This window comes from Nelumbo lutea, chromosome 4 (genome assembly GCF_056320005.1).
Source record: "Nelumbo lutea isolate HS-2025 chromosome 4, American lotus-T2T, whole genome shotgun sequence".
NCBI lineage: Eukaryota > Viridiplantae > Streptophyta > Magnoliopsida > Proteales > Nelumbonaceae > Nelumbo > Nelumbo lutea.
This window is the reverse complement of record NC_142687.1, coordinates 89,883,076-89,897,717: the sequence shown is the minus strand read 5'-3', so window position 1 is coordinate 89,897,717 and position 14,642 is coordinate 89,883,076. Positions and strand designations below refer to the sequence as shown.

The 14,642-nt window shown below is 39.5% G+C and overlaps 1 protein-coding gene across 2 annotated transcripts in view; it reads left to right on the top strand.

The window, feature by feature from the left end:
• Positions 1 to 348: 348 nt before the first annotated feature.
• The window catches only part of LOC148861697 (serine/threonine-protein phosphatase BSL1-like), a 34,330-nt gene continuing 20,036 nt past the window's right edge, over positions 349 to 14,642 (top strand). The window contains exons 1-10 of one of the 2 annotated variants that reach the window (XM_088982919.1): positions 349 to 1,116; positions 1,202 to 1,262; positions 1,376 to 1,454; positions 1,573 to 1,652; positions 1,749 to 1,843; positions 3,723 to 3,822; positions 3,957 to 4,026; positions 8,655 to 8,756; positions 10,885 to 10,966; positions 11,284 to 11,454. In XM_088982919.1, the coding sequence (XP_088839045.1) occupies positions 915 to 1,116; positions 1,202 to 1,262; positions 1,376 to 1,454; positions 1,573 to 1,652; positions 1,749 to 1,843; positions 3,723 to 3,822; positions 3,957 to 4,026; positions 8,655 to 8,756; positions 10,885 to 10,966; positions 11,284 to 11,454 (1,042 nt within the window). In that variant the 5' untranslated portion in view covers positions 349 to 914. The remainder of the gene's footprint in view (positions 1,117 to 1,201; positions 1,263 to 1,375; positions 1,455 to 1,572; positions 1,653 to 1,748; positions 1,844 to 3,722; positions 3,823 to 3,956; positions 4,027 to 8,654; positions 8,757 to 10,884; positions 10,967 to 11,283; positions 11,455 to 14,642) is intronic. The other variant, XM_088982920.1, reaches the window with a different exon arrangement.

The window sequence follows — 14,642 nt, the reverse complement described above, 5'->3', positions numbered from 1 at the left end:
CAGCCTTTGAATTGAAATTAAAAGAAAGAGGAACCGACGTGGACCCATCTCATTGGTTGAAATGGAAGAAGAAAAATTTACCTGTAAAGATAACGTACAATTCAAAGTGGACTCGCTGACGCTGAGTATTTGCGGTTTGAACTTTGAATTCTCTATGGCCGTGGTGGGTGATATTGGGCCAATCACGATACTCCACGTCATCCCAACGTGTGGACCCCTCGGATAAGAAACTGACGCATGAAGGTTTAAACTGAAAAATTCCACATGGGTCCTGGATCCACCAACCCAACTGTACGTTGCGGTAACAGACAAACAGTAATAAATAGTCAAGGTTCTCTGAATCGATTCACATTTGAATTTGAGAGTTGGTTACTTGGCTTTAACTCTTGCTCCAGAGGATCAAAATGACCATGATTACAAATGAAAAGAAGGAAGAATGAGAAAATAAATCAGACAGAGAAGAAGCAAAACTGAAGAAAACGCACATGATGATGACTTATGACTGATGAAGGGGGGAATTCTCTCAACTACCTGTAATTCTTTTTTCTTTTCTTGGGAGCGGGGGAGCAAGCCAGAGAAGCCAAAAAAAGTAAAGAAATTCCATAAAAAGGGAATCAAAGACAACAGCAGAACCAACCCAACCAAACACCAGAGCAGTGTGGCAGAGCGGCAGAGGAGGGGGGAACTGAGAACTGGGAAGAAAGAAGGGGGGGTCGGTATTGGTGCCAGGCCAACCGAGTCCGGGACCCACCTCCGATCCACCTAGGGTTCCAACTTTTTTCTTTTTTCTTCCACTTTTCTTCTATTGGCTTTTCTCGTCTTTTTTTTTTTTTCTCTTTCCACCTTCGTCTCGTCTCTCCCTCCATCCCTTCATACCTGTCAAGTCTGTCATCTCTCTCTCTCTCTCTGGCTGGATGGGTTCCAAGCCATGGCTGTACCCAGCTCCGACCTACCGTTCTGTCGAGACGAGCTGGGAAACAGACGAGGATGCACCTGGACCACGCTGTGCACACACGCTTACTGCCGTCGCTGCCACCAAAACTCACGGTCCTCGCCTTATTCTCTTTGGTGGAGCCACTGCGATCGAGGGTGGCGGTCCCTCTGCTCCTGGGATCAGTTATGGTTCCTTCCACTTTTTTTCCCTGCAACTACCTCCTCTCTGTTTATGAATTCACTTCAGTATTTTGTCTGTGTATTGCAGGGCTGGCGGGTGTGACCAGTTCAGTTCATTCTTATGATGTTCTTACCAGGAAATGGACTAGGTACGTCCTATTCATTCTATTCTGCTTTTTAATTATCCTTTGAACCCCCTAATTTTGATTAAAGTTTGAAGAGATTTGCTTATTGGGTGGGTTTGAGGCTTCGAATTTTGCAGGATCCGACCTGCTGGGGAGCCACCTTCACCTCGGGCCGCACATGCTGCAGCTGCTGTTGGCACTATGGTTGTTTTCCAGGTGAAATAAGGAAATTCAGAAAAAAGAAAGAAACAGACATCTTTCTTTTGAAGTATGTTATTTATTTCTTCTGTTACATTATATGGTCTTGTTTTACTCGTTGATGCTATCTTGCTAGGGTGGCATAGGTCCTGCTGGGCATTCCACAGATGATCTTTACGTGCTTGACTTGACTAATGAAAAATTTAAGTGGCACAGGTTAGTCATGGGAGTTTCTTCTAGTGAATTTTGAGTTAAGGGTGAATTCTTTACTGTTGTTTCATTTCATCTTTTTCTCCCCCTACTTTAATGCAGGGTTGTTGTTCAAGGCCCAGGTCCCGGACCTCGCTATGGCCACGCAATGGATTTGGTTGGTCAAAGGTATCTCGTCACCGTTAGCGGCAATGATGGTGGGGGCATTTGACACTTCTTTCTTTCTTTCTTTTATTCAGATCATGCAAACCTCTCCTCCCCTACTTAGCTGTGCATATATTTTTCTTATTATGTTGTATCAATAAAGTTATGCAAAAATAAGAGAATGAGAATCATGACAAAGGATCATGATAGCAAGTCATCTTGGTTGCTTCTTAACTAACACATAATGGGCAACTAAAGATGAATGAGGAAAATACTGAGACAGTGAGACTGCTCATGCCTTGTAGAAACAAAGTCTGAGACGAGCACGAAATAATATTTTCTCAATGAGAATAGTTGAGTGTGGAGATTGAGGTAAGTAGCTGTCAATTCCAGGAAAATAGAAAGTCATGAATGAGCACATCCATTAGACCCATGAGTATTCCCAAGCCATAATGGATAATAGTGCAAGAGATGGTTGATTAATTGAGATGGATTGATCACGTCCAGTGTTGATAAAAAAAAAGACTGATGGTGCATCTGGAGCTATGCTTTGAGAAGAAAAGAAAGGAGCCAGTCTGCAGCCCATTTGCAGTGTCTGTCATTCTCCATGGTAACTGGTGATATGGGCAGGGTAAGGATTTTTAAGCTTCTTATGTGCTAGTAGGGTGAAGTTTTTTGAAGTTGGTCCGTTGTTACCATGTTTTGGAATCTAAGGAAGAGGAGGAATTAAAGAACACCTGAGAAACAGTCCATCCTTTTGAAGGTAAATCTCTGGAAGTTGAAACCTTTTATCAGGTTTTGACTTTTGAAGTCATTGGAAGGGAAGAATCTGAAGCTCATCTTTGAAAGCAAATCTTGCTCTCTTTTAATAAGCAATATATACTCTGACCCTTGCAGGGGTGTGATTCTAGAAAATGGTGCCATGCTTGATGAAATCTCTTATTGGCCAAGAAGATATCAACATTGGGAGATTCTTATAGATGATCTGATTTCTTTTGAACATCATGAGGTGGGACCAAATGTTGTATGTGTATTTACATTGCAATAACAAGTATGGGAAGGTTTCCGCTTCAGCTCCATGGAGGCTATGAATATGCGCTTTAAAGAGGTCATTGGGAGTACTATGGGCACACTTTTGTGAGTTGAGGGTGACAAATTGTTTTTTCTTCAGAAACCAAGGCTTTTGCCACCATAATTATATGACTAGACTTCGAGGTCCATCAAAACCATTCTTCATCCATATGCAGTTGTGGCCTGAGAATTCCCCCTACACCACTAATAGAAGCAATGCTATAATCTTTGCTCTGAGTGAATTGTTCATCCACAATTGGTTTGAGCACACTACCAGTATTTATCTGGATCCTCCAAATGAACCACCTCTATTGAAGGTCTCAGGTTCCTTAGCAAAAAATGAGATCAGGCTTCATAGGTCCCTGATTGTGTTTGGTGGTGATGGTGGTTGGGGTGGGGGGGGCTTTGTTTGACTGACCATTCCTGCTAATTGATGATCTCTCAATAATGTGCCTTTTCTCTGATCACTGATCCACCTAGAAGTTGTTAGACTAATCTCTTGTAGGATGCAGTGGGCCATTTTGATGATATTCATGTCTATGATGAAGATTTTGGAATAACTTTCCTGCAAAATGCACCACCAAAGAATAGTTGCATGGGCACATCTCCACATGATCCAGCATCTACAAGAACCCATCAGCAACAAAGAGGAAAAATAATTGGCTGGAGGAGCAATATGTCTTATAGTTTACCAACTGTTTTCTACTCCTTTTTGTGATCCTCGTTAACATCTATTATTTATTTTTAGATATTCTTCCTAAGCAATTGATTTGAATACATGTGCATATGTGTGAACAATGTTTTTTATTATGTATTAATCTCTTTAGTGGTTCTGGACTATAATTTACTTTATTTTTGTAGGCAAGAGAGTTTTATCAGATGCTTGGGCTCTGGATACTGCACAAAAACCATACAGATGGCAGAAACTCAACCCTGAAGGAGATAGGCCTTCTGCTAGAATGTCAGTTTATATACACATTGTTATACACATCGTTACGAAGTTGTAAAAGTTCTACTAAGTAATATTATCTTGAACGAAAAGAAAGTTTGAAGAGCTTCTATTCCCTAATTAATTTCACTCATTCTACCTTTTAGGTATGCAACAGCTAGTGCCCGTTCGGATGGTATGTTTTTGCTTTGTGGTGGAAGAGATTCCTCGGGCATGGTATAATGTCCTCTCTCTCTCTCTCTCTCTCTCTCTCTCTTTCTCTTTCTCTCTCACCCCTTCCCCCCTCCCCCGGTGCTCTCTATAAGATCTGAAAAAGTTAATCCTTGAATTATGTCCATATAACATAACAACATGTTTGCATGATCTTAAACTGTTTTTTCCCAATGGAACTTTGGGGTGTGATATTGAATCTTTTTTTTTGGTTTTTCACCTCTTTCTTTTTTGTCAGACTCACTGTGCTAAGGAGAACAGAATTGTTTTTAGGTGCCTTTGGCGTTGATTTGAGACTTGGGTGTCTTGAGTTTTTTTCCCTGAAGTCTGACAGCTTTTTATCAGTCTATTTACGTTATTTTGGATTTTCATTATGAGTTCTTTAGATGCTTTATTATTCAGTTGTTAGAAAGAGAAGCAAGAGAATGAACAACTTGTGGGGCCCATGCTTTCATAACTTTCTTTCAGGTTTTCTTATAAAATCCAATATTTCTTATTGGAGTGTATAGTGGTTACTTCTAAGACTCAGTTTGGGAAGAGTACAAATACAAATATGTAAAGTGCAAAACCTTGCACATATTGTATTTCTAAACCTTGTATTTGTAGTGTAAATATTTGTATTTGTACTCTTCCCAAACTGTAGCAGAAATGCAAATGCTAAGATGGATGAGTGAAAAAAACTAGAAAGGATAGGACTAGGAATGAAGTTATTTGTAGGAACCTAGGAGTAGCTCCAATAGGTGATAAAATGAGAGGGAGTAGACTAAGATGGTTTGGGCATGTGCATAGGCAACCACCAACTGCGCCAATTAGAAGAAGTGATTTGTTACACACTGAAGGGGTTAGAAATATAATGGATTGGCGAAGCAGGACTCATGTAGCTGACATGGAATGTGCATTTCCTCTCGAATAGGTGACCTATATTCTATTTCACAATATGTATATATGTTCTAGATTAGGCAACTTATAGTTTGTTTGGTTTCTTTGTATTATATTGTCCCCAAGTTTGGATACTTTACCTGAATGTGTAAGTTTTTAAACTATTAAAATAACTTTTGAACAGTGACATCAGTGAGGTGAGATGTTTAATAGTTGTTTTGGCCTCCCTAGGCAATGCTTGACTACTTGTTGCCTAGGAGCTGACTATTTGAGCACAAACTCATCTCAGCTTTAATTCCAACTATTTGGGGTTAGTTACACAGGCCCTATCCCACCAACAAAGAGATCCTTGACTGCAAAAGAGATAGTTCCAAAATTAAGATGGTGATACTATATCATATATAAGTTGATAGAGATATGGTAAGGGCATAGATAAACAAAGTGTTGGATGTGGTATTTACACACAATTGAAGACTTCAAAGCATCACCTAAATTCCTTGACTTGCAGCAACAAGGCATCTGCCTAGGCAACAAAAACGATATGGTGGGTGCCTTATTATAATATCATTCATATTGCTTTTTCTTACTAACATTTATGATTTGTTTTAAAGTTTTTCTTGAAATTTGGAAGGTCAAAGGGTTTTGATAAGAGAAAAGGAAAGAAAGAATAGAAACATAAAGATGCTTTTTAATCTTTATTTTTTCCTATTCTCTCTCTCTCTCTATCTCTCCCTGTTTGACATTAAATAAAACAACAGCTCCAACCTTGTCTTTTCTCCTTTACTTTCTTTCTTAAATTTTTATCATATAAAATTATAGCCTTCTTTAGTTGATAATTGATATGAAATTGCTAATATTTATTATATTAGTAGTTATTGTTGTAAGTTTTCAAACTGATATGTTTAAAATATTTTTGTATTTTAAATGTGATGATTTGCCACATTTTGAGAGTAAAAACATACCTTTTTTTTTCATGCTTATGCTAGTGCAAGGAGGAACTTCATCTCTAGAATTCAGGTGGAAGGGGAGATTGGAGAGCCCTGGATTGAAATCTAGGATAAGGTAGTTGGTTTTTACAAGGCTTTGTATACCTCAAAAAAGTGGAGTGGATGCCACTTGGAGGGCTGCCTCCAAAGAAGCTGAATGAGAATTGAGCATCCTGGACCGAAAGAGAATTTTGGTTGGAGGAAGTTAAAGAAGCCTTAGAAGACATTAACGGGGATAAAGCCCTGGGCCCGGATGGTTTTAACTTCACCTTCATCAAAGCCTGTTGTAATTGGTTGGGGAGAAACTTTAATCAAATGTTTAAGGAGTTTAATAGAGATAAGAGCTTGGAGAAGATGATGAATGCTACTTTCATGTCCCTAGTTCCAAAAAAAGATGAAGCTGTGGATCTAAAGGACTTTAGGTCAATAAGTCTAATCAGCAGCCCTTACAAGTTATTGGCTAAAGTTTTATCGAAGAGATTAAGGTCAGTTTTACATGAGGTAGTAGGGGAAGCTCAGATGGCCTTTGTGGAAGGAAGACAAATTCTGGATGGAGTACTAGTGGCAAGTGAATGCATTGAGTCTAGATTGAGAAGTGGAAGGCAAGGTTTGGTGTGTAAGGTTGACATGGAGAAGGCTTACGATCATGTGGAATGGGGATTCTTAGAAGAAATTCAAAGACTGATGGGATTTGGGGAAAAGTGGAGGTCTTGGATGCATGCATGTGTATCAACTGTTTCACTCTCAATTCTCATAAATGGCATATCCTCAGAATTCTTTCAAGCTTCTAGTGGTCTAAGACAAGGAGATCCAGTATCTCCTCTGCTATTTGTGATGGTTATGAAGATTTTGAATCTTTTATTAGAGAGAAATGGACAAATAGGCCTGATTGAGGGATTTAAGGTTGGAAGGGATGGTCCTTGTATTACCCATCTGCAGTATGCAGATGACACCTTGATTTTTTTGGATGCTATGGTGGAACAGATGCTGAATTTAAGAGAAGTATTGGAAAACTTTGAAATGTTAACATGGCTGAAGATTAATTTGTCAAAAACCATGATAATCGAAGTAGGAGAGGTGGGGAGGGATGTTATGGAGGAATGCTCTAGTGCTCTTGAATTCATAATTGGTGAGCTCCCATTTACCCATTTGGGAATGCTGATAGGAGGTGCTTCAAATTCTGGCATAATTTGGACACCAATCTTAGAGAGGGTTGAAAGGAGGTTGGATGGGTGGAAAGCTAAATATCTATCTTTTTTTATTTTTTTATTTTTTTTTGGGGGGGGGGAGGGTTGGGGAGAATAACATTAATTAAAAGTGTCTTGTCAAGCTTACCAAATTATTACTTATCTTTGCTGAAAATACCAACTAAGGTAGCAGAGAGAACTGAGAAAATTCAGAGGGACTTCCTATTGGAGGGGGAAAGAAATTTCACTTGGTAAATTTGGTTAAGGTCCGTAAACCGAAAGAGAAGGGGGGACTGGGGCTGAGAAAAGTGAGAATGTTCAATAAGGCTCTAATGGGAAAGTGGCTTTGGAGATTTGGTTTAGGGAAAGAGGAAAACTCATTATGGAGGAGGGTGCTGGTTGGGAAGTATGGGGTGGTGAGGTTCGGCTGGGAATCTAGAGAGGTGAGTGATTCATATGGGGTGAGTGTGTGGAAGGGGATTATGAGTTTTAACAGGGAGTTTAGAAGTCTAATATGTTTTGCAGTACGGGAGGGATCAAGAATCAGGTTTTGGGATGACAATTGGTGTGGAATAGGCAAGTTGAGTGATCTATGCTCAACATTATATAGGCTGACTGAGGCAGAGGTATCTATCAGTCAATGTTAAGAAAGAGGGGGGGGGGGCGATAGAGAAGTGGAAGAATGTATCTCTCTGCTGGGAGAATTGGAAAGAGTGAAAATCTCAGGGCAGCATTGATAGAAAAAAAAAATCTCAGGGCACCAGAGGGATGAACTTTGGTGGAAAGAATGTAAGAATTGGAAATTTTCAGTCAAATCATGCTATATGGCACTCAGCAGGTCCAACACAGACTCAAGTCAAATAAAAGGTATTTGGGGAAACCCAGTGCCCCTGAGAGTTGAAGCTTTGGCATGGCCAGTGGCAATGGGTAGCGTCTTGACAGTGGATCACCTGAAATCAAGAGGATTCCATTTGGCTAACAGGTGCTGTCTATGCAAAGAACAGAAGGAAAATGTGAGGCATCTATTTATCATCTGGAAGTTTGCTAATTTTGTGTGGAGATTATTTACCACCATTTTTGGGGTCCCTGGTTTCCACCCAGTTTTAGCTGCAGAAATCTTTTCTTCATGGCCTAAACTGGGAGGAAGCAAGAAGGTGAAGCTGATGGAGCTGCACCCCTTTTTCTATTTTCTGGAACATATGGAAGGAGAGGAACAGAAGAACTTTCGATGACAGAGCTCACAGTGTGGATAGGTTGATAGCTGCTGTTAGCAGATCTGTGGCAGACTGGGTCTTGATTCTCCCAGAGTTTAGGCAATTAGATAAGGAGGACCTGGGGAATAAGTTAGGGGAGGTTCTGGGTATTCAAATCTATAATGCAGAAAACTCTTTCTGATTTTCAGATGTATTGTATTTGGGTGATGACTTGTCACCCATCAGATTGTACTACTCCTTTTTGTTTTTCTAATGATTTTTTACTTATAAAAAAAATCCTTTGTTTTTTTACTACAGTAAATAAGTTAGACAATTTGTTGCAGCTTTTTTCTTTTCTGAAAAAATAAAACTTACCCATGCTTTTGCAGCCACTGGGGGATGCTTATGGATTGCTCTTGCATAGGAATGGTCAATGGGAATGGACACTTGCACCTGGGGTGTCTCCTTCCCCAAGGTACCAGCATGCTGCGGTAAGTGAAGGCTATATGGTTTCTATCATATTGTTACTCAATTTCATGGCTGTACAATTTCAAATGGAAGGTCTCCATTGGATATTTGACAGTCATCTGAAAATTGTAATTGTATTGTAAACTGTAGAGAATAAAAAAAAATCTAGAAACAATCAAGAATCATTAAAGCAGAAATTAAACAACTGAGAAACGGAATTTAGGTAAATAACTGCTTCCCTTTCTTCTTCTTTATTTTAGATCTGCTATTTACCTCCTCAAGATCTGGGTCTACTGTTAGGATGTAATACATTAGAAAATCAATACTTGTGAAACCCTTTAGAAAAGGAGGCCTAACCGGTGCCTGTCACCTCATATTTGCTTATTTGCATGGCAAGTGGTAATTGTATTGTAAACTGTAGGTAATACATTAGAAAATCAATACTTCTGAAAATTGTAATTGTATTGTAAACTGTAGAGAATAAAAAAAATCTAGAAACAATCAAGAATCATTAAAACAGAAATTAAACAACTGAGAAACGGAATTTAGGTAAATAACTGCTTCCCTTTCTTCTTCTTTACTTTAGATCTGCTATTTACGTCCTCAAGATCTGGGTCTACTGTTAGGAGGTAATACATTAGAAAATCAATACTTGTGAAACCCTTTAGAAAAGGAGGTCTAACTGGTGCCTGTCACCTCATATTTGCTTATTTGCATGGCAAGCGGTAAACTGAACTTCACCGGCTAATCTCTTGCCTTTATGCTTGTGGTATTTGGGAGTTTTTCTTTGGCCTTTTTGGAGGCTGGTAGACATCTCCAAGGAACATGGGAAGTCTTTTTGAGCATGCCTTTTTGTCTCCAACCAAAAAAGAGGGACAGTAATTATGGAGGCTCACATGGACTTCCATCCTTTAGTCAATTTGGGAAGAAAAGAATGTAAGAACCACTAGGAAGGAGGCACACATTAAAGTTGTATTTGGTTTGTCAGAAAATATGGGCGAAATAGGAACTTGAGAGGAAGTTCTTAAGGGATTTAACAAAATTTGTTTAGAACTTTTCTTTCAACTTTCTGTTTCTCTCTATTTTCTGTCAAACCAAACATGGCCTAAAGAAAACTTTGGTTGAGAACATCACAGTGAAGGTGTCTCATTGGGTTAAATCAGTGCCCTTGTCTTCGGCTAGAAGCATTGCATCACTTATTTGGTCCCTGACACTAGTAAACCATATAAAACCGTACATTGATGGGTGCATCTTGGGAAACCCAGGTATTTCAGGTGTTGGGATAATGTTTAAGAATCAAGGCGGGGCAATATTGGCTATCTATTCCTGACCTATTGGTCTAGGGAACTAAATCAAGGCTTACATGCAATACTCAAACTACAAAAGTTTCATTGTAGGGGGGGTGTCACTCACAGGGAAACAGAATGATACATGTAATCATAAGAAGGGCTCCTAATGGGTTAGGCGGATGGGCTAGCCTAAACTGAACTGTGAGGTGCTTGGTACAATTTGTCTTGTATAGACTATATATTCTTTTTTACATATCAACGAAATTGCTATTGGGTTAGCAATAAGAAAGCTTCTTAAAATTGAACAAAAAATTGACAAAAGTACATAACTGTCCCAGTCAAACTGTTCCAAATTGCATGAGTCCGATAAACAGTAAGATTCATGAATTGAATAGTGGGTTTCAATCAATAATCTTAGTTTTTTTTAAAGATTCCACTATAAGATTCAAATTAGGACCATTAAGATTCATAATTCTGATCGTGAAATCATATTGTAAATAATAAGTTTTTGATAACTATGCCAATACTGCCTATTTCACAAATTTTTGAGTTTAGGATTATGCACATTGTACATGTTTTCAGATGGCCTATTGTTTTAAAAGTTAACTCCATTTTGTGTTTTTCTTGTTTTCTTATTTCAAGTAAAAAAGGCCATTACCCAATGTTGGTCTCAACTATTTGGGGTCTTGGGAGGGGTAGACTGGGTATGGTCCTAACCTTTTGGCATTTTTCCACACAATGTGGCTGCCCTCAGTTGTTTGGTCTTAATTTACATTTTAACTTAGATAACAACAACAATAATATACTACTACTACTAATAGTAATAACAATGATGATGATAATTAGTTTTGCTGGTTGGTAGGTTTTTGTTGGTGCTCGATTGCATGTGACAGGTGGTTCTTTGAGGGGAGGACGACCAGTAGAAGGTGAAGCATCTACTGCAGGTAATTTATGCTCTCTCTCCCTCTCACGCATAGACCCCCCCCCCCCCCCCCCCTACATACAAAGTAGTCAATCCATTACTACATAAGACAATTAGCCAATGATGGTCCTGGCTATCCGGGTTCTGGGAGGGGTAGTTGGATATGGACCTAAGTCCCCCTCCAAGCCCCCCCCCCCCCCCCCCCCCCCCATGCTCTCAGATTTGAACCTGTGTTCTCATGCTTGTCATTCCAAGATTTTACCTCTCTGCCAGGTAATGGCCCATTTATCAGTCCATTACTATGGAACTTAATTCATCTTATTTTATTTTGCTTGGAAGTCTTGGACACTGCTGCTGGAGTATGGCTGGATAGAAATGGGATTGTGACTTCATCCCGAACAAATAAGTCTCCCAATGAACATGATGCTTCATTGGAACTTATGCGCCGTTTCCGCCATGCATCTGCATCAATAGGAGTTCGAATATACATTTATGGAGGTCTCAGAGGAGGTAAACATGATGCAGCAACATATGCTTTATTTTCAAGTTTTAGATAACTGAAATGCTGGATATATGCTAAGCATGGAGTTGGAAAATATTAAATTTAAGCTGCAGTTATGAGATCACTTTTGTGCCCCACAGCACATCCCAACCATGTATTGGGAACATCTCCCAATGACAAGTATGGGACATGTTCCCAATGCACGCTGAGATGTGCATGTGGGGTGCCTGTGGGGTGCACTCTGTGGGGTGCAGATGTGAGCTCTACAGTTATGACCTAGTCACTTTTTTCTTTATCTCTCAATATGGGTTATTTTCTTCCCTGGTTTTTGTATTCCTTTAATTTTGTATAATCTTATTAATTGAAGTCCAACAAAAAAGAAAGGAAGAGAAAGATTCACATTTCTCTACATGAATTCATAGATGCTATGTATGCATGTAATGTTTGTGAGTTGGATTCCTTGGAAAAGTTGTCCGGTTTACTGCACTAGAATCACTATGAAAATTACATTAAATGGCTAACTAGGGGGCTGGAAATCCAATTTCAGTGGGTTAAATTGCATTTGCAGATGATTTGGCAAAGCAGGGGGTGGGAAGGGATCAAATGTTTTGGGCTGTTCTGTAGGTTTTTTCTTTGTTGTCGTCTTGGAGAGAGTTAAGCCTTTTTATCTCTCTCTGGAGTGCTGTAACTAAAATTTTTTATTAATCTAATGGGTTCCTGTTATTGACAAAAAAATTACATTAATGACCTAAAATGACATAAGAACATGCAATTTTTTTTGATAAGTAAAAAGATTGTATATTTATAGTTGCAAGAAGTAAACAATACAAGCATCCCATGGAGAGGCACGAGATGCTACCTCTCACTTAGACATTAGAAAAAAAACAGATATCTATTACAACTGAGCCCAGTGCAAGCTGTCCCTGTTTACCCCTTGTTTAGCTAACCCATCTGCCATAGCACCAGCTGTTCTCCTAACCCAATTTATTCCCATGTTCATTATTCCTGGTTAGCCATTTAAATTCCTTCATCTCACCCCTATAACACCGAATTATCGAGTCTGGATCTTTCAACCAACCAATCACCAGCTTTGAATCCCCTTCAATCTCCAAATTTGTCACGCCCAGTTCACTTGCAATCTGTACCCCTTTCAGAACATGCAAAGTTAGTGCATGCCATCCTCGTTTCTATACTATTATGGTGTTGACAGGTAATCCTCGTGTATATTATTATATTATTCTGTGACTTTGGAAACAAGAGGTTTCAAAATAAGACTAAAACAGAATATATGATATGCAAATTCAATAATAAAAGGAGTGCAAATCATGGTACACTAAGGACTGGAGACTGTTAAGATGTGCCGAATAGGGGTAGTTTAGTCTTCTTTTGTTTATTAAGTAACTTGCTTATGTGGCAGTGTTATTAGAGTTACTCTGCCCCACACTTAAGTAAGGGCCTTTCTGTCTTTTTAAACATTATTAGAATCTAATATAGATTAAGGGGGTCGACTGGATGGGTTAACCATCAGATTTTCGACAGACCCTTCTTCTCTTCTTCTTCTTCTTCTTCTTCCTGTTCGGACTACTGTAGCAGCAGTCGAAACATGGTATCAGAGCCATGCTCCTGACCTACGTCAGTTGGTAAAGCACCTCAACATTGTTCGTGACTCTTCACCTTCATTTCTGGTCAGTCAATGGAGAGAACTGGTTCGCCCTATGTCAGAAACATTACAGCTTGTCTCTCTGCTGCACATAACCTTCTTCAACAAGGAAAGTGACTTCAACAGTGAATGGTTGATTGATATTCTCAAAGGAAGGTCGGTTCTCTCTTCTTCAAGTGTTACTTATATTTTTGGGTAGAAACCCTACAAGAAGCTGTTAGTATTGATTAGAACCTAGAGAACTAGGTTCATTGTTGCCCTAGGAAGGGCTGTGTGTGTAGTAGCCGAATGGTGTAGGGCTGCTGTAAGTTGTTAAGTGGTGTTAGGGCTGCTGTAAGTGGCCGAGTGGTGTAAGGTAGAATGCAGTGACCTTGCCGAACTCCTTGTGGTTGTGTAATGCCCTCTTAAGTGTGTTAAACAAGTCTGAACTGGGTGCAACAGATTTGACTGTGCTGTGGTGCTTGTGATGCACAATTTGTTTTGAGTGGTTTTAAGAGGGCCTACTTGTGATTAGTGAATGGTAAACTGATGCTTATGTGGGATGTAAGTGTGTGAAGTCAGCAGTAGTGTGAAAAAGAACAAGTGTGTGCTTCCATTGTTGTGTTTAGAGGCTGCAATAGGTGCTGAAATATCAAACTTTGAACAACATCAATCAGCTTGTAGCTGAGAAGTAAAGTTAGAGGCAATTGTGAAAGAATACAATGGCAGCAATAGGAGATTGTTACAATGATTAGAAACCTAGTGTAGTAATTTCCTTCGACTACCTAGGGGTACAAATGACCTCAATTAAGTTAAATGAGAACTATGTTCCATGGGCTAAATCTATGGAAGTTTTTCTCCAGGCAAAGAAGAAAGTAAAGCATGTAAGAGATGAGAAGCCACCGGTTGACTCTCCAGGGTTTGATGATTGGGAACAAGAAGATGCTCAAATCATGACTTGGCTGTACCCAAAATCAGTGCCAACTTCATGTTTCTTCATACGGCTAAGGATATATGGGAGCATGCTAAGAAGCTATATTCTGGACAAGATAACACAACAAGAGTATATCAATTGTATCAGGAGTACTTTGATTTACAACAATGAACCAAAACACTAGAAGAGTACTATGCCTGCATGAAGAATATAAGGAATGAACTCAATGTCTATCATCCCCTTACTCCAGATATTCAAGTTTAGCAACAGCAAAGGGAGCAACTAGATGTTACAAGATTTTTAGAGGGGTTGAAGTCGGAATATGAACCAGTTAGAGCTTAAATATTGGGGGGCTCTACTCTCCCTACACTTGAGGAAGTATTCTCAAGACTTTGTAGAATTTCTTTGGGACAGATAGAGAACCCCACACAGTTTGATAGATCAACACTTGTGACAACTAGAGGTGGTGGACATAGTACAAGAGGGGGAGGTCATCTCAGAGGGGGCCGTGGCAATTCCATGATTGGTCGGGGTGGCCGTGACTCAGGGGGAGGTTGTGGCAGAGGAAAAAATAACTCTATGAGGAAGTGTACTCATTGTGATAGGGAAGGACACACAGTGAA